The sequence below is a fragment of the Salmo salar genome, chromosome 03 (genome assembly GCF_965601325.2).
Source record: "Salmo salar chromosome 03, fSalSal1, whole genome shotgun sequence".
NCBI classification, from domain to species: Eukaryota; Metazoa; Chordata; class Actinopteri; order Salmoniformes; family Salmonidae; genus Salmo; species Salmo salar.
In genome coordinates, this window is record NC_138293.1 from 59088052 (window position 1) to 59116029 (window position 27978).

The 27978-nt window shown below is 42.1% G+C and overlaps 1 protein-coding gene across 2 annotated transcripts; it reads left to right on the plus strand.

Annotated features, from left to right (window-relative positions):
- Positions 1 to 1352: 1352 nt before the first annotated feature.
- Positions 1353 to 9086, plus strand: psd3 (26S proteasome non-ATPase regulatory subunit 3). Of its 2 annotated transcripts, none has more exons than XM_014192412.3 (12): positions 1353 to 1381; positions 1490 to 1650; positions 2295 to 2485; positions 2681 to 2818; positions 3007 to 3143; positions 3314 to 3504; positions 4255 to 4358; positions 4979 to 5093; positions 5175 to 5294; positions 5435 to 5538; positions 7883 to 8089; positions 8700 to 9086. In XM_014192412.3, the coding sequence occupies exons 2-12, from the start codon at positions 1491 to 1493 to the stop codon at positions 8775 to 8777; spliced, it is 1545 nt and encodes a 514-aa protein (XP_014047887.1). In that variant the 5' UTR covers positions 1353 to 1381; position 1490; the 3' UTR covers positions 8778 to 9086.
- The last annotated feature ends 18892 nt before the right edge of the window (positions 9087 to 27978 follow it).

Consider the following 27978-nt stretch of genomic DNA (forward strand, 5'->3'; position numbering starts at 1 on the left):
CATATGCTCATATTATTGAACAGGTAGTGGGTCTCCCCTTCTGCAGTCTGTTTAGGTACACACACCCTTTCTTCACATACACCACCCACAACATTCATGTTGGCTCCTATGCCACTCTGGGCTCGTGTGGGTGGAACAGGCTTTGGTTTGTGGACCTCTGTCTGTGTGAGATCGCATGTCCCCTTCTTATTGGAGAGAGAGCCCCACGGTGGCAGGAGATAGCACAGCATGGGACGGGATCGCTGCATCGCCCCTCCACTACCTCCCCCACCATGCTCCCAGCCTTTGATGTGTCTCTCATTACTCTGCTGGCATGCTAGCACTTTCTCCATTTCCATGGTAACGGCTCATTCTTGTTTACCCCCTTGTGCAAACAATCCCTGATCTATCCTCTCTGTTTTCTCTTTCAAGACTGTGAAGGGAGTTGTGATTATATGACTTTATGGCACATCTCTTGCCTTTGGTTTGGTATCTTTACAGTAGATCTGTGTGGCGTGTGAACATCATCTGAACATCATACTGTTCAGATGATCAAAGAAATAATGTTGGAATAGCAATCAGTGTAATTACTGTATGTGTGCGCCTAAGCTTCTAAAATGGTCATAAACGTTGTGAGTGGATTGGCTCACAAAGTAAATTATCCCACTAATGATGTATACTGATCAAAAATATAAATGCAACATGTAAAGTGTCGGTCCCATTTTTCATGAGCTGAGGAGTATTTCTGTCTGTAATAAAGCCCTTTTGTGGGGAGAAAAATTATAATTCTGATTGGCTGGGCCTGGCTCCCCAGTAGATGGACCTGGCTCCCAAGTGGGTGGGCCTATGCCCTCACAGGCCCACTCATGGCTGTGCCCTTGCCCAATCGTGAAATCCATAGATTAGAGCCTAATGAATGTATTTCAATTGACTGATTTCCTTCTATGAACTGTAACTCAGTAAAACTTTTAAATTGTTGCATGTTGCGTTTATATTTTTGTTCAGTATATATGTGTCAATGTGAGAAATGTACTTCATATAAATGACCACATAGGCTACAACTCTGCAAAAGCACTGTAGGTTTACAAGACATCATTGATTTCATCACAGCTCGCCATAAATTGTTTGGATTATTTCAGGAAGATTAGTGGAGCACTATAAATATGCGATTTCTCTCTAAATTGGATTAAGAAAATGATTATTGTTACCAGACCTCCCTGTTTTATATCTACATCAAAACAACAAATCGTACTAAAAGTAGCGTTACAGGGAAAATTAACACTTTCATCAGCTATCTATTACTTTTGACTGCTCGATATTGTCAGGATCAACTAGTATGGTATGTCCCCATAATCCTTTGCGCGTCACAATAGTTGCCAGTCATTCTGCCGACGAGACGAATGTGAGTGTTGAATGGAGTCAAATAAATGTGAATTCTACGTAGTTTATTTTGACATGTCTTATTGATAGTTACGTTGTTACTTTTACTTGCACGTTTCATTTCAGACAGTATGAAAGAGACAACAGCCAAGAGACGCGAGAAATCCAAGGACTCCAAAGCTGATAAACAGAAGGATGCGGGCCCCGAGCCGCAGGATGTGGAGATGCCAGAGGAAGACTCGGCTACTGCAGAAAAGAAACCCAAGGAACTTGATACCCTCACACTTGAAGGTAGCTAGCTAGATGGTTAGCTGAGATATAACAGAAATACTGAAAAGGATACATTCAAACTCAATGTCAGATAACCTTACTGAATATTGCAACTGCTTCGTGTTTTTGCTAACTACTGTACATAATGTTAGTTAGCGTTAGCAAGCAGTTGTTAGTCAATGTAACTAGCTAACGTTAGCGTATTTGCCCGGTTTAATTGGCAATATTTTGTTCAAATGTAACTATACTGAGAGAATATAGTTAGCTGACCTAGTTAGCCTGTTTACTATATGGTCTGACTTTTATTCACTCGCTGGAGTAGTAACTAGCTAGGTAGCTAACGTTAGCTAGCTAGCTGGGTATCTAACAAAAACAAAACCCCTTAGTCATAGCTAGCCAGCTAGTTAATTTATCAGTTTGCTAGCAATGTTTACTTCAATGTGTGTCAGTTGGAAATCACTACTGTCAAAGCAGTACTTTTTTATATTTTTTTTTATCTCCAATTGTAGCTACCTACCTTGCCATGTCAGTCAGTCACTACATTGTATTTTAAATTATTTTCAGTTTTGAGATGAGTGAAAGAACTGACATTAGGTGTCAGATTTTTTTGTATCACTCTTCCATAATTCTTTCCTCATGACCTTACTCCCCCTTTCCTGTTGCAGACATCAAGGAGCATGTAAAGCAGATAGAGAAGGCTGTGTCGGGCAAGGAGCCTCGCTTTGTGCTGAGGGCCTTGCGTGCCCTGCCCTCCACCAGCCGCCGTCTCAACCCCAATGTGCTGCACAAGGCTGTGTCTGGCTTCTACACCTCCAATGCCGCCGGCAAGGAGTTCCTACTCAGCTTTCTGGAGGAGGTACGATGAGCACAGATAGTATCAGATAGAAAAGACTGTGGTACTACTATTACTATTGCTGAGAAACCTTGGCTATTAACTATTACTCATGGCCTTTTTTGCTCTGTCTCCTTTGGTTGCTTTCTGTCCGGTTCTGTCTTTCCTTTTCCCTCCTCTACCCACACCCTCTCCCCTCCATCTATTGCACCCTTCCAGCCCATGGACACCGAGGGAGATGTCCAGTTCAGGCCCCGTACAGGGAAGGCAGCTGCCACCCCCCTGATCCCTGAGGCGGAGGCCTACCTGCAGCTACTCCTGGTGGTTTACCTCACCAACAACAAACGCTACACAGAGGTGGGCTGACTGAGCTCACACGCTCTCTCTCATGCATGCACAGTACATATTTATATTAGATTGAGCTCTGAATTCTCTTTGCTTTTACATTGCTCACCATCATACCATAGTCCTTAGAAATTAGTTATGACTGGGTTAAAGCCCGACTGCCTGTCTTGGTTGTTAGCTTCTCACTTTTCTCTCTGTAGGCCCAGAAGGTGTCAGACGAGCTCTTGCAGAAGATCGGCCCTCAGAACCGGCGGGCTCTGGACCTGGTGGCTGCTAAGTGTTACTACTACCACTCCCGCGTCTACGAGTTCCTCAACCAGCTGGACACCGTGCGTAGGTAAGCCCACCAACACTTTCACTGACTGTTTTTGTTTTTTCTGACTTAAACAGATGGGGGAAAGATGGATTTTGTTTCAAAAGGCAGTAGGCCAGTTTGGAACCTATGCAAGTCAATATGTAATGCCTTTGATCGATTTTTAAACAAATTAAAACCCTTCTCTCGCAAAGTTTCCTGCACACACGCCTGAGGACAGCCACCTTGCGGCACGACGCCGACGGCCAGGCCACGCTGCTCAACCTGCTGCTGAGGAACTACCTGCAGTACAACCTGTACGACCAGGCTGAGAAGCTGGTGTCCAAGTCAGTCTTCCCCGAGCTGGCCAACAACAACGAGTGGGCCCGCTACCTCTACTATACAGGTGAGGGGGAGGAGCCTTAAGCATACCAATTTCTGTTGAAATAAAGCATCACCTGTGATAAAACTGTAAACATTTTATTAGTTGACGACATCAGAAGTTTAGTTTAATCACATTCAATTGAATTATCAGGCCACTATGCCTCTACAGATTTTGAAGTGACTAAGAAACTTCCTCAGAATATGAATTCATTTGTAGTTATGGCCTTAGTTTGCTGCTTTTCCACACTGATCATTCTCTCCCTCCCAGTGGCGTAAAGTACTTAAGTAAAGATACGTTAAAGTACTACATAAGTAGGTTTTTTGTGGTATCTGCACTTTAATTTACTATTTGTATTTTTGACAACTTATACATTTTTTACTTCATTTCTGAAGAAAATAATGTACTCTTTACTCCATACATTTTCCCTGACATCCAAAAGTACTCGTTACATTTTTAATGCTTAGCAGGACAGAAAATTGTCAAATTCACACACTTATAAAGAGACTATCCCTATTATGTCTGTGTTGGAGTGTGCCCCCTGGCTAGCTGTAAACATAAAAAGAAAGTTATTCATACTTTTACTTTTGATACTTATGTAGATTTTAGCAATTACATTTACTTTTGATACTTAAGTATATTTAAAACCAAATACTTTTAGACTTTTACTCAAGTAGGTTTACTGCTTGAGTAATTTTCTATTAAGGTATCTTTACTTTTACTCAAGTATGACAATTGGGTACTTTTTCCACCACTGCTCCCTTGCCCCTCCAGGTCGTATCAAGGCTATCCAGCTGGAGTACACAGAGGCCAGGAGGACCCTGACCAACGCCTTGAGGAAGGCCCCCCAACACACAGCTGTGGGCTTCAAACAGACAGTCAGTACACACAGCATGCAGTTTTTCCCTAAGTGTAATTATTACATTTTAGTCTTTTAGCAGACACTCTTATCCAGAGCGACTTATAGAAGCAATTTGGATTAATAACCTGGCTCAACGGCACATCCGACAGATTTTTTTTACCAAGTCGTCACATGGATTTGAAACGGCGACCTTTTGGTTACTGGCCCAACTCTCTTAACCACTAGGCTACCTTTTATTTTTATTTTCTTTAAATACACTTTTGTTAAGGTTTTACAGTTGTTGCTCAAATGTTATTTATATAGCACATTTCTTACAGGGGATGATGCATTTCTTTTTTTAAATATATAATATTTAGTTTTACATTTTTCCTAATTTTCTTTCTCCACTTCATACACAAACCTACACACACGAACAACAACTTAGATGCACGCAATGACATCTCATCTGCCAAGACCCGCATGCTCACCCCCCCACCCCTAAGGCCTGCATTATTGGCTGTAAATTGTATCAGTTAGTTTTTCTCAGTCGCTAATGCTATTTCAATAATAATTCAGCAGATGCAGGTCAAAGTGCTTAACAAATAAAATAGCCCACAAAAAAAGTTCAGTTTGTTCACATCTCTCTATCCCTATCAGGTCCACAAGTTGCTGATTGTGGTGGAGCTGTTGCTTGGGGAGATCCCAGACAGGCTGCAGTTCCGCCAGGCTCCACTGAAGAGATCCCTAGCGCCCTATTTCCTGCTCACCCAGGGTAAGTTATCGGAAAGCTGGGTCATGAGAATGCATTTTAAGTGTGAGTAAGATTTCAACCCTGGTCTCTGTTCCCACACAGCTGTCAGGACGGGTAACCTGGCCAAGTTCAACCAGGCCCTGGATCAGTTTGGAGAGAAGTTCCAGGCAGACGGCACCTACACCTTGATCATCCGCCTGCGACACAATGTCATCAAGACAGGTCAGTGACCAGGCCTTTCACTTCGGGCTATTCTTCCACATTATCAGATGGCTTCCTCTTCTTTTAAATTTTTTGGTCTTGGCTCTTCATTTTTAATACCTGAATGACTTGTTGATATTTAAAACCATCTCTCCCTGTAGGTGTGCGTATGATCAGCCTGTCATACTCTCGTATATCACTGGCAGACATCGCTCAGAAGCTGCAGCTGGACAGTCCAGAGGATGCTGAGTTCATAGTGGCCAAGGTAACATGACATACTACAGCCATACTCAATTGGTGGACCATTATCCGAACCCAGATTGGGGTCAACATGGTCTAGGTGCGTGGATCAGAAAACCAGTCAGTATCTGATGTGACCATTTGCCTCATGCAGCGCGACACATCTCCTTCGCATACAGTTGATCAGGCTGTTGATTGTGGCTTGTGGAATGTTGTCCCACTCCTCTTCAATGGCTGTGCGAAGTTGCTGGATCTTGGTGGGAACTTGAACACACTGTCATACATGTCGATCCACAGCATCCCAAACATGCTCAATGGGTGACGTGTCTGGTGAGTATGCAGGCTATGGAAGAACTGGGACATTTTCAGCTTTAAGGAATTGTGTACAGATTCTTGCGACATGGCATTTTCATGATTAAAAATTAGGTGATTGCGGCGCATGAATGGCACAACAATGGGCCTCAGGATCTCATCACGGTGTCTCTGGGCATTCAAATTGCCATCGATAAAATTCAGTTGTGCTCATTGTCCGTAGCTTATGCCTGCCCATACCATAATCCCACCGCCACCATGGGGCATTCTGTTCACAACATTGACATCAGCAAACCGCTCGCCCACATGACTCCATACACACTTTCTGCCATCTACTCGGTACAGTTGAAACCAGGATTCATCTGTGAAGAGCACGCTTCTCCAGCGTGCCAGTGGCCATCGAAGGTGAGCAATTATCCACCGAAGTCTGTTAGGATGCTGAACTGCAGTCAGGTCAAGACCCTGGTGAGGATGACGAGAACGCAAATGAGCTTCCCTGAGACTGTTTCTGACAGTTTGTGCAGAAATTATTTTGCTGTGCATACCTACAGTTTCATCAGCTGTCCGGGTGGCTGGTCTCAGACAATCCCGTAGGTGAAAAAGCCGAATGTGGAGGTCCTGGGCTGGCGTGGTTACATGTGGTCTGCGGTTGTGAGGCCAGTTGTACGGACATGAACATTACAGCTCTGCTGGAAATTCCTGTAGTCAGCATGCCAATTGCGTGCTCCCTTAACTTGAGATGAGGCTTTGTGAGCTTGTGTAATGATCATGCTGTTTAATAATCAGCTTCTTGAAATGTCAAACCTGTCAGGTGACTGGACAAAGGAGAAATGCTCAATAACAGGGATGTAAACGAATTTGAGAGAAATAAGCTTTTTGTGCGTATAACAATGTCTGGGGTGTTTTATTTCAGTTAATGAAACATGGGATCAACACTTTCCGTTTATATTTTTGTTCAGTGTATATATTGTACCTTTACCTTAAAGATAAACCCCTCAATGCAACCGCTGTGTCAGATTTAAAAAAAGATTACGGGGAAAGCACACCATTCGATAATCTGAGTACAGCCACCAAAACAAGCCATACAGATACCCGCCAAGTTGTGGAGTCAACAAAAGTCAGAAATAGCGTTATAAATATTCACTTACCTTTGATCTTCATCGGAATGCACTCCCAGGAATCCCAGTTCCACAACAAATGTTTGTTTTGTTCGATAAAGTTCATCTTTATGTCCAAATACCTCCTTTTTGTTTTGCGCGTTTAGTTCACTAATCCAAATGCACAAAGTGCGGGCACTAAGTCCAGACGAAAAGTCCAAAAAGTTCCATTACAGTTCGTAGAAACATGTCAAATGATGTATATAATCAATCTTTAGGATGTTTTTATCATAAATCTTCAATAATATTCCAACCGGAAAATTTCGTTGTCATTAGAAAGGAAAGGGAATGGAGCTCGTGCACACAGCAGCACGCGATAAACCACTCATGGCTATCAGCTGAGCCACTTACTGTGAGTGGTCTTATTCTCTCCCCTTTCACAATAGAAGCCTGAAACAACTTTCTAAAGACTGTTGACATCTAGTGGAAGCCTTAGGAAGTGCAATCTGACTCCATTTACACTGGATATTGGATAGGCAATCACTTGAAAAACTACAAACCTCAGATTTCCCACTTCCTGGTTGGATTTTTCTCAGGTTTTTGCCTGCCATATGAGTGCTGTTATACTCGGACGTTATTTTAACAGTTTTCGAAACTTTAGTGTTTTCTATCCAAATCTACTTATTATATGCATATTCTATTTACTTTGGGCACACTTTTCATCCGGACGTGAAAATACTGCCCCCTAGGTTAAGAGGTTAAGATCATGGTGTATCCCCACCTCCTGCTCTACATCAACTCATGGAAGTATTTCCTAAAGAGCATTAATAGAAAAGCACATCGCTTCTGTGGTAAATATGGCATGCATTCCTCAACTGTCCTAAGCCACAGGTGGCAATGGAAAATTACCTCAGTCTCTTACAGATTTTTCTCTCTCCCGACATCATCTCTCTTTTCCAGGCAATCCGTGATGGAGTGATCGAAGCCAGCATTAACCATGAGAAGGGCTATGTTCAGTCTAAAGAGACCATGGACATCTACGGTACCAGGGAGCCCCAGCTGGCCTTCCACCAGAGGATCTCCTTCTGCCTGGACATACACAACATGTCTGTCAAGGCCATGAGGTTTCCACCCAAGGCTTACAACAAGGACCTAGAATCAGCAGAGGTGTGTACCAACCTTGTACTACTCCTTGTATTAGCCCCTGAAATTGACCCTCGTGAGTTCTGTTGGAGATGGTAGGAAATTGTTCTTTATATCTGTTCTACTGAACTAACAATATACTATATTTTACTGTTGTGACCACAAGGGGGTAGTGTTGTCAACTACTTTGTCAAATGTTATATTTGGCGCTAGAATTTCAGACTAGATGCGTACTATCATTTTAAAATGATTGCTATTTGCAAACTTAATCGTTTTAAAGATGCACTATGCAGAAATCACTCTGCCGTTTTCTGGTTGCTAAGTCTAATAGTTCGCCTAATTTCAGTTTGTGAGAATCATTGTACCATCTAAGCCACTTAGATGGTACAATGATTTTGGTTATTTCCATAACCAAAAATATTATATTTTCAGCTATTTGAAGCTGGTGTACAAAACCTAATTTTAAGATCGGGATGCATAGAAATAGTGCACATAGAACAGATCTACCGCTTAAACTTGCTTTCAATGAGAATGACAGATCTATAACACGGATTTCTGTGTGAATTTGGTCCCAAGAAGTTACCTATTGCAGCTTTAATGTGTTGACATGTTCTTCTGTGTGTTTACATTTCAGGAGCGCAGAGAGCGGGAGCAGCAGGACCTGGAGTTCGCCAAGGAGATGGCCGAAGATGACGACGACAGTTTCCCATGATCCTCTGAGGGGAGCAAGTGCAAGGATGCCTTGACTTTTTTTCCCTTTTTCTCCCCCTCCATCCTTCCTCCTCCCTCTTGTAATAGTTGTTTTTGTTTATTTCTCTGCAGGCACAAGGCCATTATAATGTTATATATCTATGTTAGCATTCTAACATACAATAAGAACCTCTATTCAACTCTACCACTGGTCCTCGTTGTCCCTGCTTTTAGACTTTGCGTGTCACTGTTAACTTGCTGGTGGAAGCATTTGGTGTATCTGTACTGAGTTTGAGGCCAGCACACAAATAAACAGTCTTTGTCAATTTAATTTCTAATTTGGGGAACACTAATTTGTACAGTGAATGTCTGGAAATCTAATCTGTTTGGCACAGAGCAGCTTGTATTTGTAAGCTTTGCTGTCAGGAATGATGTTGGGTCCTTGATTTGTTATTCTTGCTGCGCAATGCAATTCAATATCTTGACAGCTGCCCTTTCTAAAATGTGGAAATGGAAACTCATATTTCAAAATACCTTGAGGAAATCAATTAATTTGTTGCCCCTCTTGAGAACTGCGTGCCATTGAGCTCAACTAGTTAGATTTCTCTCTGCCTCATTGTTTATTATTCACAGCTCCTGTTCCTTCCCCTGATTTCTTCATTTAGCTCTATCTTCCTCCTACCTCAGGGTGCATCCCAATTATCTACATTTTTCAGGAAGTGTGCACTTGTTCCATTCGCTTCATGGATTTTAAAAGAAAGACATTTTAAAAGAAATAACTGGTATAATACAGTGCATTCGGAAAGTATTCAGACCCCTCATCTTTTTCCACATTTTGTTACGTTACAGCCTTATTCTAAAATGGATGAAGTTTTTTCCTCAATCTACACACAATACCCCATAATAACAAAGCAAAAGCACGTTTTTAGAAAAGTTTGCAAAATTATAAATAAATGGAAATATCACATTTTATTTAATTATTCAGACCCTTTACTCAGTCCTTTGTGAAGCACCTTTGGCAGCAATTACAGCAATTGTCTTCCCTGTGGCTCAGTTGGTAGAGCATGGTGTTTGCAACGCCAGCATGGTGTGTGCAACGCAGGGTTGTGTGTTCGATTCCCACGGGGGGCCAGTACAAAAAAAAATCAACAAAGAAAAAAGGCATGAAATGTATGCATTCACTACTGTAAGTCGCTCTGGATAAGAGCGTCTGCTAAATGACTAAAATGTCAATTACAGCCTTGAGTCTTCTTGGGTATTACGCAACAAGCTTGACACAACTGTATTTGGGGAGTTTCTCCCATTCTCTGCTCTGTCAGGTTGGATGGTGAGCGTCACTGCACAGCTATTTTCAGGTTTCTGTGTGCTTAGGGTTGTTGTCCTGAACCTTTGCCCCAGTCGGAGGTCCTGAGTACTCTGTAGCAGGTTTTCATCAAGGATCTCTCTGTATGTTGCTCTGTTCATCTTTCCCTCGATTCTGACAAGTCTCCGGGCCTCTGAAAAACATCTCCACAGCATGATTCTGCCACCACCATGCTTCACCGTAGGGATGGTGCCAGGTTTCCTCCAGACGTGATGCTTTGCATTCAGGCCAAAGGGTTCAATCTTGGTTTCATCAGACCAGAGAATCTTGTTTCTCATGGTCGGAGAATCTTTTCGGTGCCCTCTGGCAAATTCCAAGCGACTGTCATGTGCCTTTTACTGAGGAGTGGCTTCAGTCTGGTTACTCTACCGTAAAGGCCTGATTGGTGGAGTGCTGCAGAGATGGTTGTCCTTCTGGAAGGTTCTCCCATCTCCACAGAGGAACTCTGGCGCTCTGTCAGTGATCATTGGGTTCTTGGTTACCCCCCTGACCAAGGCCCTTTTCCCCCAATTGCTCAGTTTGGCTGGACGGCCAGCTAAGGAAGAGTCTTGGTGGTTCCAAACTTCGTCCATTTAAGAATGTGTTCTTGGGGACCTTCAATACTGCAGAAATGTTTTGTTACACTTCCCCAGATCTGTGCCTCGACACAATCCTGTCTCGGAGCTCTACGGACAATTCCTTCAACCTCATGGCTTTGATTTTGCTCTGACATCCATTGTCGTCTGTGGGACCTTTATATAGACAGGTGTGTGTGCCTTTCCAAATCATGTCCAATCAATTGAATTTACCACAGGTGGACTCCAAGTTGTAGAAACATCTCAAGGATGATCAATGGAAACAGGATGCGCCTGAACTCAATTTCGAGTCTCATAGCAAAGGGTCTGAATACTTATGTAAATAAGCTATTTCTGTTTTGTTTTTTTTTTATAATTTTTTTATACATTTGCAAACATTTCTAAAACCCTGTTTTCACTTTCATTATGGGGTATTTCGTGTAGATTGAGGAAAACATTTAATTTGATCCATTTTACAATAAGGCTGTAATGTAACAAAATGTGAAAAAAGGGAAGGGGTCTGAATACTTTCCCGAATGCACTGTATAAACTAATCATATAATGCATTCATCTGCCAGTCATTTCCTGTCAAATTAATGAAGGAAGTGAACGAATTCCCATGCCAACACCAATCCAGTGCTTTTCAATATGTGGAGACTAGTGAATAAGTCATACTTCAGGAGGAGGGAGAGATTATTAGGACACAACCGTAGACATACAGTTCAAGGCCCTTTGCAAGGTAAGGTCATTTGTGGAAAGTCAGTTTAATTCATACACCAATTGCCATTGCATCTATGAAAATAAGAAATGTTTGTCTTTGGTAAAGCGTGACAGTAGAACCTTGGTGCATGTTTTTGGCCATTTATCAATTCATTGTATTATAAAAAATCTATACACCTACTGGCTGCTTGTGATCATTTGTCAAATGTGTTTTAATTTGTTAAATTAAGATATAGAATCTGATAATACTTCAGAAAGTTGATAGGTTCAAAGTGGACAAGATTTCAAGAACACAAAATCTAGAGCATCGTGCTTGATTACTCAATTACTAGGTGACAATTGAATATTAAAATGTCAAGATGCTCTGCAAAATGGATTGATCATATTGTCAGGGATCAGTCATAATGATGCATTCGATATTCACGACCTTGCATTACGGGTAGGCACAACAACTGGAAAAGGCCTAGCCTACATTGGAAAAAAATGTACACCATCAAAAGAAGCGTATAGCACTGTCATGCCAATTCTTGAAGCGATATAGGTTATTCATGAACGGCATGACAAATGGTACATTAAGATGCTGGGAATGAGGTCCGTTTTGCCTAAGAAAATTATTTGTAGTCAAGAACAGGGAGCACACCTTGCAATCAAGATGTGTGTGGACTTGCTGTGATTGCGCAATGCACATAGCTTGAAGTAAGACCACTTCACTTGCTGCGGAAGAAACGATTTCACAAATGGGGACATTCGTCTTTAATATGCTTGAGGCAATAAGATATGGACTAAGCATTTGATAACGCAACCTTATATCCTTTGTATAGACCTACTCAGAGGGAAGCATACGTAAAATGTCGAATTGCTACAACTAGAGTTGTGAAATTATGTACATATATTTTTCCTGAGTAATGTAGCCCTACATGAACGTCACTGAAAATGCCATGAGGCTGTTTGAGTCATTGCTCGCCGTGATGTCAACAGCTACACGTGCGAACTTTCTCTGCAGTGTATTTGGATGTGCGACTGTTTTTTAGAGCGCAGGTAGCTACTTTCAAGCATAGACTATTGTCCGCAGCGCGACTGTTCACTTCAGGCTATTGAATTTAATCAAAAACTCATGTGACATTCTTTCGGAATTATAGGCTACAACTAATTTCCCATTCGCAAATGTAAATTAAAGAGTAAAATAATAATAATTATAGCCTATAGGCCTGTTAATCAAGTCAAGTCACCAGCTAGGCCTATTTAAAGTGCATTTCATAATTTTCAACACACTTTACAGATAAAACGTTGTTTAATAGATGGGGTTAAGACACATCAGTTAAACATCAGGGAGTACTGTAGGGCAGAAGTGACAGCAAGTCCAGACAGTGACAGCCAGGTGGAGGTGGAGGGATCACAGGGTAGGACAGTGGATCCAGTCAATATAAGGCAATTAATAGCTTTGTTTCATTTATTTGATTCATTATGTGCAGCTCAAAGTGCTTCACATTAAGCAATAGGAAATAAAATAATATTGGCCTAGTAAAATAAAAAGAATAGCATTGTAATAGATGTAAAACAGCAAATACAACAATTAGGCTTAGCCTGTATGTCGTTTCTGTATTGACAGCCTAATAGGCAAGTGGTCTTTTTTTTATCATAAGCGCAGTTTTAATCACATGCATTATATATTTGCTCATGTTCTGATTTTCAAATCAAATTTCATTGTTCACATACACATGGTTAGCATGCGAGTATAGCGAAAAATGCTTGTGCTTCTAGTTCTGACAGTGCAGTAATATCTAACAAGTAATCTAACAATTCCACAACAACTACCTAATACACACACATCTAAAGGGATGGAATAAGAATATGTACATATAAATATATGGATGATTGATGACTGAGCAGCATAGGCAAGATGCAATAGATGGTATAAAATACAGCATATACATATGAAATGAGTCATGTAAGATATGTAAACGTTATTAAAGTGGCATTATTTAAAGTGAATGCATGCCAAACTATCACAAGGTCAGCAGGAAGTAGTACTATCATGTCTTAAAGGATTTTATTCAATATGTAAAACTGAAGCGTGACAGATTCCGCGATAGAAAAGTGAAGGTAGACCACATTGGCAGCGTTTACCGTGAATTCAGTCTCCACTAAAGCGAGAACATTGCCTTTAAATTTCAATCACGCAATGCAGATTGAATAGAGACCAAATTATTAGTCACTCACTATTGCAGGTTTACAATGACCCTTCAGTGGAAATTCCCATGAATCGTACTATCATTCATATAAATACTTCAAGTCTCCTTCAAGTCTTTAGCAAAATAGACTAACCATACCGACACGGAATGAACACTCTCAAAAGTAAGTGATATTTGATCTTATATTTGTATAAATACATTTGACTAGGACACTCTTTAATGAGTGCATTTGTTCTGCTTGATGCAACTTTTTTTTACTTGGAAACAATATATATATATATTATTATTGTCTGAAGAAAGTCATAATAGCTTGGACATATTTTGAGTGGTTGTCTCCAGGCATTTTAATTGTGCATGGCAACTGAGTAACTCAATGCACTATCTTTGGCACGCGCTACTTTCTTGCTTACGGTTCTGCGCCGCACTGGCTGTACATCACAGTTCAACTTGTTAAGGATCTGTAGCATCGTAGAGTCGTTCTGCAGCTGTTTTTTCTTTCTCAAAGTTGTAGGCCTGATCTGCTGTTCAGCTTTTCTGGTCCAGTCCGCGCATATTCCAGAGAAGTCAATGGACTCAAGGAGTTTGATCGAAAAAATATTAGACAACATCCCTGTGGTTCACGGGTCTAGTGTCAAAATCATGGTAAGTCTATGGGAGTGCGATGATGCCCTGTTCTTACCTGGTGTGTATTGTCTTTACTGCATGTAATTTATCGCAAACTTTTATGGGTAAAATTACGCAGCTTTGCATGGTCTTTAATGCTCGATTTGAGTTGAAATCACGTTGACCGTTTGATGAATGTGTATCATGCAAATAGTGTGGTTTGTTTATGCATGAAACAAACCCTAGCACGTGACAGGCCACATTTAAACTGAAGAATGCAAAGCATGTATCTAACAAAGATCACTATCACCTTTAGCTGCAGCTACATTTAGTCAATTCAATCATGCCTTGTAGCTGCAGGCCAATTAAGGAACATATAGGTTTAATTAAAATGCAAAACAGATGCATTTCTTTGTGCATTTAAACTTGCAGTGGTTGGTTTTACATCCAGTCATGACCACTAACACCACAGATTCCAAAAGTGCACTAACCATAACTTCTCTCTGTTTGATCTGCAGTCTACCCATAGACATACATTAATGCATTACATTGGCTCCAGCTCTATAACCACACCACTCCTGTTCTCCTAGGGCCTGACCCTTGACCCGTCCAGCCAGTCTAGCAACATGCCTTACCAGTCCATGGTGACCTCCCTGGGCATCCCCGCAGCACCAGAACTAAGGACTGTCTGCAGACCCCTAAACCAAATCGACTTCACCCTGGTGAGGTGTGTGTGTGTGTGTGTGTGTGTGTGTGTGTGTGTGTGTGTGTGTGTGTGTGTGTGTGTGTGTGTGTGTGTGTGTGTGTGTGTGTGTGTGTGTGTGTGTGTGTGTGTGTGTGTGTGTGTGTGTGTGTGTCAGTGCTGGTCAGTGCCGTTTAAGATGAGGGAGGACGATTCTTTTTTTTTAATGAGCATGGCCTTATTTCTATTACAGCGTATCGGATGACTGTCATTCATATTCCATTCACCCAGCTCAATGTAACATCGCTAAGTTTAGACTACTACATGATACAACATTTTTCCATATACCCATCTGGAGGTTGCTACAACCTAGTCTATTAATGTAAGTTCACAACGTAGGTGCACAGGTCGAGAGCTGCCTTGCACACTCTTGCCTGCATCTAGCTGATCTAGGGTGTAATCATTAGTCCAACCGCTGCAAACAAGAGTTTCTATTGGACAAATTCAGGTATGTTTATCCGTGTTTTGTTCTGTTTGCTTCTGTTTAAGAAACATTTTTCAACAGAATCGGCAGAATGAATACACCCCTGATCACACGCAAACACAGTTCACTTTCATTGCAGCCACATACAAACAGCATGATCACTTTTGTTGTTGTATAATTCTTTCTCGCATCTACACAATCTCCTCTCACATTTTCCCTTTGCTTGTGGACTTCAGTGCACAACACATCAGCTGTCTGTGACCAGCTGAAAAAACCTTTTCAAGCAAACCTTTATATCATAACCGCTATACGCTACACACAGCCTACATCGTTGTCACCATATTAGCTGACGTCATAGTCAACATAGCTACTATAACTAACGCGCTAGTAAACCCGCTACAATCATGCAGTACAGTGTAAACTCACCAAGCAGTTTAGCAGTTACACCTGCCGGCCCTGGTGGCAATAAATATTAAAACCAAACGCTAACGCTAACCAAACGCTAGACAACATGTCAGTTCATGCTGCAAGAGCTCTGATAGGATTGAGGAAGTTGTCATAATTACTGTGTAAGTCTATGGTTGGGGGTGAGAGCCGTGACCCTCCTAGGTTTTGTATTGAAGTAAATGTACCCAGAGGAGAATGGAAACTAGCTCTCCTCCAGCTACACCATGGTGCTACCCTACAAAGTGCTTTTGAGGCTACTGTTGGGTTGTCATTTGAAATACTTGCTACACCAGAAGTTAATGGTTATCTGTATGAGGAATGTATATGGTGGGGTCAATTAAGGGTGGATATGAGCCATGGGCTTGGAGAGTTACTAAGTGAGGGAAATGGCAATGACATGGTTGCGGTCACTGATAAGGGTGGATAGCTGTGGATTAGTGAGGAATGGGAGCTGAGGTCAGGTCACATGAAGGGAAAATTAACAGTTTATTACACACATCATTTAACTTTCTGCCTAGCAACAAAGATGTCATGTTTAGAGAAAAGGAGGAGACTCCGCCTAAAGTCGGGTGTAAATACTTGTGCTGGTGGGAACATGTCTTTGTCTTTTCAGCTGCCAGCTTACCCGTTGGGTAAATAAACTTGGTTTGAGCTTTTCGTAGTTGTCCGTTAGGTTCTAAATAAACAGAGTAAAAACTAACACTACTGTAGACCTTCATTGCAAAACAGTGTGTTTTAATCAATTATTTGGTGGCGTGAATATATTTCGTGTTTTTATTTTATGAAACGCACTGAGGACAATGGTCCTTCCCTTCCTCCTCTGAGGAGCCTCCACTAAGTGTGTGTGTGTGTGTGTGTGTGTGTGTGTGTGTGTGTGTGTGTGTGTGTGTGTGTGTGTGTGTGTGTGTGTGTGTGTGTGTGTGTGTGTGTGTGTGTGTGTGTGTGTGTGTGTGTGTGTGTGTGTGTGTGTGAGAAGGGGAAACAATGCTATGGTTCTCCTGAATGTTACAGATTAAAGCTGACACAAATAGTTCAGACACGATTCCTTATTGGGTTGTGTCCTAGTCTACTGGACATGGTCCAGGTTAGTTGTCTGACCAGCTGTTTGATTCACCTACAGGAGGTGTGTCTGAACAGTATGTCTGCGGGGCTGCAGCTGTATCAGGATGTGCTGGGTGAGCTGAAGGAGCGTATGACCACTGACAAGGTGACAGGACTCCTGGCTGACATCAGAGACCTGCTGGCCCAGGTCAACAAGGTGAGACTGACACACACACACAAACTCCCTAAGTAATAAGAAGTAGACACATGCATGCACACTGGCACAAGATCATAGAGGTCCTACACTCATATCATCACACTTGAGATGTTCGTTTAGGGTTAATAACTTTCTGTATGTGTGTGTTTTTGTGTTGTTCAGATGCAGGAGCCTGGCCAGATGAGCAGTGTGTCCCAGTACGAGGCCTCGGGACTGGCCTCACGCCTCCCAGGGGACTACGAGGTTCAGGTTGCAACTCACTTTACCCTGCTGCAGCTCCGTGACTTCACACAGAACCTAAAACGCAGCCTGCGCAACGTCGAACACCTGACTTCCAGGCCAGGACAGAGGGGCTGAACTGTACTCTACAGAAGCAGCAAAACCTGTGCAGACATGGATGGAGGACTGTAGGGGGGTCGTCCGTGCCAGAAGCCTATTGGACTTCTAAGGCAACTGCGTAGTGATGGAGTCCGGCTGAAACATGTTTCCTTTCTGTTCGAGCCTGCTTCAGTCTTTCTATCTAATCTGTCCATCAAGGTCAAACGGGACATTTGAAAACATGAAGCAAGCAGAGCACTTTATTTATCTGAAATAGGGGATGGCATCAAAACCAATTGTGTAGTGTCCCTGTATCTGCCAAGGTTTGGACCTCATCCTATAACTGCAGGTAGCTGTTATAGGACCAGTTCCCCTATCTGTTCCCCATCAATTGGGAAATAGCAACTGGTCAAGGACTGAGTGCCTGCTTTTCTTCATCTCGTTCTCCCCATGAGGGTTTTGTTCTTAGCTTGTTCTGGCACTCAACACCACCTCTGATTGCTTTCTCAGAGTTTCCTTGAGATAAAGCAACACCGATAGCTGCCAGATAGTGGCAAGTCCCTGAAAGTCTCTGAGATACTTATTTATACTTAAAATTATATATATTTATATATTTATGAAGTACTGGGATATCATTTGTTTGTGTATTTTAATTCATTTGTTTGTGTATGCAGGTATTTATTTATTTGTAATGTATTTATGTATTTATACTGTATGTGCTTTTTTATTGATTGATACTGTCATCCCTAGAGTAATTTCCTGGTGGGTGTCAAGAGATTTGTACTGTATGTGGTTTGGCAGAGAGGTCAATTTTGCACTAAAGTGTTTTTTTCTCCAACATAGTAATAAACCTTTAATGTGTAACAAGAAACGTGTTACTTTTCTAATCTCTGTTTCGTCAGAATGGAAGCTACCTGGAGCAATACAGTGTACTCAGATAAATAAAGGTTAAAAAAAAATATATATATATATATATATATATATATATATACTCAGGAAGGATATCCTGCAAACACACTTGTGTGAAGCTTCCAAGTTGTTAGAATGTGATGTTGGCTGACTAAGCTTTCCTATGAACTGCTCTCAATTTATACTGTATGTGTTTTTTTATTGATTGATACTGTCATTCCTAGAGTCATGTCCTGTTGGGTGTCAAGAGATTTGTACTGTATGTGGTTTGGCAGAGAGGTCATTTTTTATATACCAGGAGCTCCGATCTCCTTCCCTTTGTTTTATTTATTATTATATATATTTTTACAGGACAGTAGGAACTCGGAAGACATGTATAGAACAAACAGTGAGGAAGGGCTTTAGACGAACGGTCGAGTTGTGACTTGATCCCGTCGCCTTGTAGGTATGTGTGGTCTGGGAATCCAGAGTGTTACCGCTTGAACCAGACTCCGGCACGAGAGGGTTATTAGTCAATACAGTCACCCCTAGAGTCATTTCCTGGTAGGTGTGTCATTCCCTGTTTAGGAAGTTCCTTTTCTAGTTTTTATTAACACAAGACAAAGTCTAGAAAGTCAGAAAAGTTATCTATTTATTTAGTTTAGCCCTGATGATGAAATATACTCTTCACACTGAAGTATGTAAGACATTGAACATGTTCTAATGTGTGTCGTTGAAGAAGGTTGAATGGTACTTGTGACAACATACTGTATTTCGATTTTAGACTGTATTTAGGTCTAGTGTGTATCAAGCGTGTCCTTGTTTAAAATGGTGATGTCATCTTATTAACAGAAAGGTTTTGTTCGTAAACCCTATGGGAAAATCATTTTCTACAATTGTACTATACTTGATCAGTTATTTGCCTTAATCGGTTGATTCCATATACTTTGCACTAAAGTGTTTTTTTCTCCAACATAGTAATAAACCTTAAATGTGTAACAAGAAACGTGTTACTTTTCTAATCTCTGTTTCGTCAGAATGGAAGCTACCTGGAGCAATACAGTGTACTCAGTTAAATAAAGGTAAAAAAAAAAATATATATATATATATATACATATACTCAGGAAGAATATCCTGCAAACACACTTGTGTGAAGCTTCCAGGTTGTTAGAATGTGATGTTGGCTGACTAAGCTTTCATATGAACTGCTCTCATAAATATACAAACATTGTAAGCATCCAGGCTGTTCACTGTTTACATGACTTGTTGTTTTCTGGGAAGAATCAGGGAGTGCTCCCATTGTTGTTACAGCTATGGTAAGCACTTTGGTCACTCTGGAAAGCCAGAGTGATGATTCAGAGTGATGATACAGATGTTACTTGCTTTCCAATGTTGTCCATGACTTGATTGAACATTTTGAACAGATTCACAACATTGTCATAGAGCTGTGAAGACCTGTTGGAGACTGCAGAGCTTTCACAAGAAGCAGGGATGAGAAGAGGGAACAAATCAAATTGTATTTGTCACATGCACCGAATACAACAGGTGTAGACCTTACAGTGAAAAGCTTACTTACAAGCCCTTAACCAACAATGCAGTTTTAAGAAATTACCTAAAAAAAAGTAAGAGATAAGCATAACAAAAGATTAAAGAGCAATGCATATAGTCTGGGTAGCCTTTTGATTAGCTGTTCAGGAGTCTTGTGGCTTGGGGGTAGAAGCTATTTAGGAGCCTCTTGGACCTAGACTTGGTGCTCCGGTACCGCTTGCCGTGCGGTAGCAGAGAGAATAGTCTATGACTAGGGTGGCTGGAGTCTTTGACAATTTTTGGAGCATTCCTCTGACACCGACTGGTATATAGGTCCTGGATGGCAGGAAGCTTGGCCCTGGTGATGTACTGGGTCGTACGCACTACCCTCTGTAGTGCCTTGTGGTCAGAGGCCGAGCAGTTGCCATACCAGGCAGTGATGCAACCGGCCAGGATGCTCTCGATTGTTCAGCTGTAAAACCTTTTGAGGATCTGAGGACACATGCCAAATCTTTTCAGTCTCCTGAGGGGGAATAGGTTTTGTCGTGCCCTCTTCACGACTGTCTTGGTGTGCTTGGACCATCTTAGTTTGTTGGTGATGTGGATGCCAAGGAACTTGAAGCTCTCAACCTGCTCCACTACATCCCCGTCGATGAGAATGGGGGCATGCTCGGTCCTCCTTTTCCTGTAGTCCACAATCATCTCCTTTTTCTTGATCACATTGAGGGAGAGATTGTTGTCCTTGCACCACACGATCAGGTCTCTGACCTCCTCCCTCTTAGGCTGTCTCATCGTTGTCGGTGATCAGGCCTACCACTGTTGTGTCATCAGCAAACTTAATGATGATGTCGGAGTCGTACCTGGCCGTGCAGTCATGAGTGAACAGGGAGTACAGGAGGGGACTGTGCACCCACCCCTGAGGGGCCCACGTATTGAGGATCAGCGTGGCGGACGTGTTGTTACCTACCCTTATCACCTAGGGGGAGGCACGTCAGGAAGTCCAGGATCCAGTTAGTGTTCTTGGGCACAGGAACTATGGTGGTCTGCTTGAAACATGTTGCTATTACAGACTCAGACAGGGGGAGGTTGAGAATGTCAGTGAAGACACTTGCCAGTTGGTCAGCGCATGCTCGGAGTACACGTCCTGGTAATCCATCTGGCCCTGCGTTTTTGTGAATTTTGACCTGTTTAAAGGTCTTATTCACATCGGCTGCGGAGAGCGTGATCACACAGTCGTCCTGAACAGCTGATGCTCTCATGCATGTTTCAGTGTTACTTGCCTCGAAGCGAGCATAGAAGTTATTTAGCTTGTCTGGTAGGCTTGTGACACTACCCAGCTCTCAGCTGTGCTTCCCTTTGTAGTCTGTAATAGTTTGCAGGCCCTGCCACATCCGACGAGCGTCGGCGCCAGTGTAGTACAATTCGATCTTAGTCCTGTATTGATGCTTTGCCTGTTTGATGGTTTGTCGGAAGGCATAGCGGGATTTCTTATAAACAGTCCTGTAGTTTAGCATCTGCTTCATCTGACCACTTTTTTATGGACCGAGTCTCAGGTGCTTCCTGCTTTCAGTTTTGCTTGTAAGCAGGAATCAGGAGGATAGAATTATGGTCAGATTTGCCAAATGGAGAGCGAGGGAGAGCTTTGTACGCGTCTCTGTGTGTGGAGTAAAGGTGGTCTACAATTTTTTCCCCTCTGGTTGCACGTTTAACATGCCGCCTCTGGATGAGCGTTTTCCTGTTTGTGTCAGTGAACAGCAACTTATTCACTGACAATTTAGCAAAGGCATACCCAGGCTCAGAGGAAAAGAGCTTCCTTGATTGTTTTTCCCTCATCACGAAAGTCGATAGAACAATGTCTAACACACTTTCCCCACTGCCACTGATTCCATAACAAACAGGTTTCTGTGTTTCAAAATCAATTATATGATGGGACAGAGTGGAGAATACTTCCTGTAGTGCTGCTGGATTTACAACATCCAGGATTGTGTTAACTACATCAAACCAAATTTCAAATCAAATCATATTTTATTGGTCACATACACATGGTTAGCAGATGTTAATGCAAGTGTAGCGAAATGCTTGTGCTTCTAGTTCCGACCGTGCATTAATATCCAACAAGTAATCTAACAATTTCACAACTACCTCATACACACAAGTGTAAAGGAATGATTAAGAATATGTACATATAAATATATGGATGAGCGATGGCCGAACGGCATAGGCAAGATGCAGTAGATGGTATAGAGTAGGGTATATACAGTATCTCACAAAAGTGAGTACACCCCTCACATTTTTGTCATTATTTGAGTATATCTTTTCATGTGACAACACTGAAGAAATGACACTTTGCTACAATGTAAAGTAGTGAGTGTACAGCTTGTTTAACAGTGTACATTTGCTGTCCCCTCAAAATAACACAAAACACAGCCATTAATGTCTAAACCGCTGGCAACAAAAGTGAGTACACCCCTAAGTGAAAATATTCAAATTGGGCCCGAAGTGTCAATATTTTGTGTGGCCACCATCATTTTCCAGCACTGCCTTAACCCTCTTGGGCATGGAGTTCACCAGAGCTTCACAGGTTGCCACTGGAGTCCTCTTCACCTCCTCCATGATGACATCACGGAGCTGGTGGATGTTAGAGACCTTGCACTCCTCCACCTTCCGTTTGAGGATGCCCCACAGATGCTCAATAGGGTTCAGGTCTGGAGACATGCTTGGCCAGTCCATCACCTTTACCCTCACCTTCTTTAGCAAGGCAGTGGTCGTCTTGGAGGTGTGTTTGGTGTCGTTATCATGTTAGAATACTGCCCTGTGGCCCAGTCTCCGAAGGGAGGGGATCATGCTCTGCTTCAGTATGTCACAGTACATGTTGGCATTCATGGTTCCCTCAATGAACTGTAGCGCCCCAGTGCCGGCAGCACTCATGCAGCCCCAGACCATGACACTCCCACCACCATGCTTGACTGTAGGCAAGACACACTTGTCTTTGTACTCCTCACCTGGTTGCCACCACACACGCTTGACACCATCTGAACCAAATAAGTTTATCTTGGTCTCATCAGACCACAGGACATGGTTCCAGTAATTCATGTCCTTAGTCTGCTTGTCTTCAGCAAACTGTTTGCGGGCTTTCTTGTGCATCATCTTTAGAAGAGGCTTCCTTCTGGGACGACAGCCATGCAGACCAATTTTATGCAGTGTGCAGCATATGGTCTGAGCACTGACAGGCTGACCCCCCACCCCTTCAACCTCTGCAGCAATGCTGGCAGCACTCATACGTCTATTTCCCAAAGACAACCTCTGGATATGACGCTGAGCACATGCACTCAACTTCTTTGGTCGACCATGGCGAGGCCTGTTCTGAGTGGAACCTGTCCTGTTAAACCGCTGTATGGTCTTGGCCACCGTGCTGCAGCTCAGTTTCAGGGTCTTGGCAATCTTCTTATAGCCCAGGCCATCTTTATGTAGAGCAACAATTCTTTTTTTCAGATCCTCAGAGAGTTCTTTGCCATGAGGTGCCATGTTGAACTTCCAGTGACCAGTCAGTATGAGGAAGTGTGAGAGCGATGACACCAAATTTAACACACCTGCTCCCCATTCACACCTGAGACCTTGTAACACTAACGAGTCACATGACCCCGGGGAGGGAAAATGACTAATTGGGCCCAATTTGAATATTTTCACTTAGGGGTGTACTCACTTTTGTTGCCAGCGGTTTAGACATTAATGGCTGAGTGTTGTGTTATTTTGAGGGGACAGCAAATTTACACTGCTATACAAGCTGTACACTCACTACTTTACATTGTAGCAAAGTGTCATTTCTTCAGTATTGTCACATGAAAAGATATATTCAAATATTGACATAAATGTGAGGGGTGTACTCACTTTTGTGAGATACTGTACACATGAGATGAGTAATCTACGGTATGTAAACATTATATAAAGTGCCATTGTTTAAGTGACTAGTGATACATTTTTTACATCCAAATATTAATTATTAAAGTGGCTAGAGATTGAGTCTGTATATTGGCAGCAGACACTCAATGTTAGTGATGGCTGTTTAACAGTCTGATGGCCTTGAGATAGAAGCTTCTTTTCAGTCTCTCAGTCCCAGCTTTGATGCACCTGTACTGACCTCGCCTTCTGGATGATAGCGGGGTGAACAGGCAGTGGCTCGGGTGGTTGTTGTCCTTGATGATCTTTTTGGCCTTCCTGTGACATCGGGTGTTGTAGGTGTCCTGGAGGGCAGGTAGTTTGCCCCTGGTGATGCGTTGTGCAGACCTCACTACCCTCTGGAGAGCCTTACGGTTGTGGGTGGAGCAGTTGTCGTTCCAGGCGGTGATACAGCCCAACAGGATGCTCTCGATTGTGCATCTGTAAAAGTTTGTGAGTGTTTTTGGTGACAAGCCAAATTTCTACAGCCTCCTGAGGTTGAAGAGGCACTGTTGCGCCATTTTCACCACGCTGTCTGTGTGGGTGGACCATCAGTAATGGTTTCGCCACCCACTGGAGGGTCTGGGACTGTACCATTATTCACATGAATAATTGTACTTCGTACAATCAGGCAACTATAGACAGGCAACTCACTAGGAATAGGAGTCCCTGGGAGCAATGTTCCCTTACATTTTGGGGCACTGAGCAAATTTTTGGTCTTCTGTACCCTTACAGTTTTAGACAGTAGCCAATAGGCTATTGTGGCTATTTGAGCATAATGTAGGCCATGACTGCTAACCCTCTTCCTGGAGATCTACTGTCCTGTAGATTTTCAATCCAACCCTAATTTGTCACACCTGATTCAGCTAGTTAAGGTCTTGTTGAGCAGCTAATTAGTAGAATCAGGTGTGTTAAATTAGGGTTGGACTGAAAACCCACAGGACTGTAGATCTCCAGGAAGAGGGTTGGGCAGCCCTGATGTAGGCCTTCCAGCAAAACCAATGGCACAAATCCCATAACATTTTCACATGGAAATAGCTTTTGACTTCTACGATTTTCAATGCAGGCCTAAATTGCATGATACTTTTAAAAACGTTTTACATTATGAAGGGCTTGACATTAATTAATGATTTTTTACTTGGTCTGTAACACCATGGGCCAAATAGGTGACTGTAAATTGCATTGTATTGTGTTGTAATATGCAAGACACCACTTAAAAAATGTAATGAATTATTATTACGATACAGAGAATTAGGCAATGTAGACTACCCCTCTGCCTATAGGCTTATTTGCATATTTGAGCCTTTCTCAAAATACAACACTGCCCCTTTAATTAAGACATAAGCTTTTTACCTGACTGGCTTTTCAAAGACAGATTGAAATGTAGCGTACACATTTTGTGCTCTTGTAGGAAGCAGTAACTCCCCATTGCTGACCTATACTTATCTATTACTGGGCTAATAACTCGATAACTAGCGAATAATATCAACAAATGTGCACTCGTGGGTGATTGAAAGACCGCTTGTGGACACCCTCCTTAAAATAGAATTCTACTCCGTTGCACTCTGGCTCTGCCTACAACAAAATCACAGACTCAATCTTGCAAAGTTAGATTTGTTTTGGTTTGTTGCATTGAAAAGGGGCTGATAATGTTGATTTGATCAGAGAAAAAGGGAAGCTCTATTCCTCTGAGCCTGGGTATGCCTTTGCTAAATTGTCAGTGAATAAGTTGCTGTTCACTGACACAAACAGGAAAACGCTCATCCAGAGGCGGCATGTTAAATGTGCAACCAGAGGGGAAAAAATTGTAGACCACCTATACTCCACACACAGAGACGCGAACAAAGCTCTCCCTCGCTCTCCATTTGGCAAATCTGACCCTAATTCTACCCTTCTGATTCCTGCTTACCAGCAAAACTGAAAGCAGGAAAGCACCAGTAACTCGGTCCATAAAAAAGTGGTCAGATGAAGCAGATGCTAAACTACAGGACTGTTTTGCTAGCACAGACTGGAATACGTTCCGGGATTGTTCTGATGGCATTGAGGATTACACCACATCAGTCACTGGCTTTACCAATAAGTGCATCGAGGACGTCGTCCCCACAGTGACTGTACGTACATACCCCAACCAGAAGCCATGGATTACAGGCAACATTTGCATTGAGCTAAAGGGTAGTGCTACCTCTTTGAAGGTGTGGGACTCTAACCTGGAAGCTTATAAGAAATCTCGCTATGCCTTCCGACAAACCATCAAACAGGCAAAGCATCAATAGAGGACTAAGATCGAGTTGTACTACACTGGCTCCGACGCCCATCGGGTGTGGCAGGGCCTGCTTACTATTACAGTCTACAAAGGGAAGCACAGCCGAGAGCTGGCCAGTGTCACAAGCCTACCAGACGAGCTAAATAACTTCTATAACTTCTATGCTCGCCAAGCTTCCTGCCATCCAGGACCTCTATACCAGGCGGTTCAGAGGACGGCTCCAAAAATTGTCAAACACTCCAGCCACCCTAGTCATAGACTGTTCTCTCTGCTACCGCACGGCAAGCGGTACCGCAGCGCCAAGTCTAGGTCCAAGAGGCTCCTAAATAGATTCTACCCCCAAGCCATAAGACTCCTGAACAGCTAATCAAAAGGCTAGCCAGACTATATGCATTGCTCTTTAATGTTTTGTTATGCTTATCTCTTACTTTTTTTTTAGGTAATTTCTTAAAACTGCATTGTTGGTTAAGGGCTTGTAAGTAAGCTTTTCACTGTAAGGTGTTGTATTCGGCGCATGTGACAAATACAATTTGATTTGTTCCCTCTTCTCATCCCTGCTCCTTGTGAAAGCTCTGCAGTCTCCAACAGGTCTTCACAGCTCTATGACAATGTTGTGAATCTGTTCAAAATGTTCAATCAAGTCATGGACAATATTGGAAAGCAAGTAACATCTGTATCATCACTCTGAATCATCACTCTGGCTTTCCAGAGTGACCAAAGTACTTACCATAGCTGTAACAACAATGGGAGCACTCCCTGATTCTTCCCAGAAAACAACAAGTCATGTAAACAGTGAACAGCCTGGATGCTTACAATGTTTGTATATTTATGAGAGCAGTTCATATGAAAGCTTAGTCAGCCAACATCACATTCTAACAACCTGGAAGCTTCACACAAGTGTGTTAGCAGGATATTCTTCCTGAGTATATATATATATTTTACCTTTATTTAACTGAGTACACTGTATTGCTCCAGGTAGCTTCCATTCTGACGAAACAGAGATTAGAAAAGTAACACGTTTCTTGTTACACATTTAAGGTTTATTACTATGTTGGAGAAAAAAACACTTTAGTGCAAAGTATATGGAATCAACCAATTAAGGCAAATAACTGATCAAGTATAGTACAATTGTAGAAAATGATTTTCCCATAGGGTTTACGAACAAAACCTTTCTGTTAATAAGATGACATCACCATTTTAAACAAGGACACGCTTGATACACACTAGACCTAAATACAGTCTAAAATCGAAATACAGTATGTTGTCACAAGTACCATTCAACCTTCTTCAACGACACACATTAGAACATGTTCAATGTCTTACATACTTCAGTGTGAAGAGTATATTTCATCATCAGGGCTAAACTAAATAAATAGATAACTTTTCTGACTTTCTAGACTTTGTCTTGTGTTAATAAAAACTAGAATAGGAACTTCCTAAACAGGGAATGACACACCTACCAGGAAATGACTCTAGGGGTGACTGTATTGACTAATAACCCTCTCGTGCCGGAGTCTGGTTCAAGCGGTAACACTCTGGATTCCCAGACCACACATGCCTACAAGGCGACGGGATCAAGTCACAACTCGACCGTTCGTCTAAAGCCCTTCCTCACTGTTTGTTCTATACATGTCTTCCGAGTTCCTACTGTCCTGTAAAAATATATATATTAATAAATAAAACAAAGGGAAGGAGATCGGAGCTCCTGGTATATAAAAAATGACCTCTCTGCCAAACCACATACAGTACAAATCTCTTGACACCCAACAGGACATGACTCTAGGAATGACAGTATCAATCAATAAAAAAACACATACAGTATAAATTGAGAGCAGGATATCGTTCCTGAGTATATATATATATATATATATATTTTTTTTTTTTACCTTTATTTAACTGAGTACACTGTATTGCTCCAGGTAGCTTCCATTCTGATGAAACAGAGATTAGAAAAGTAACACATTTCTTGTTACACATTAAAGGTTTAT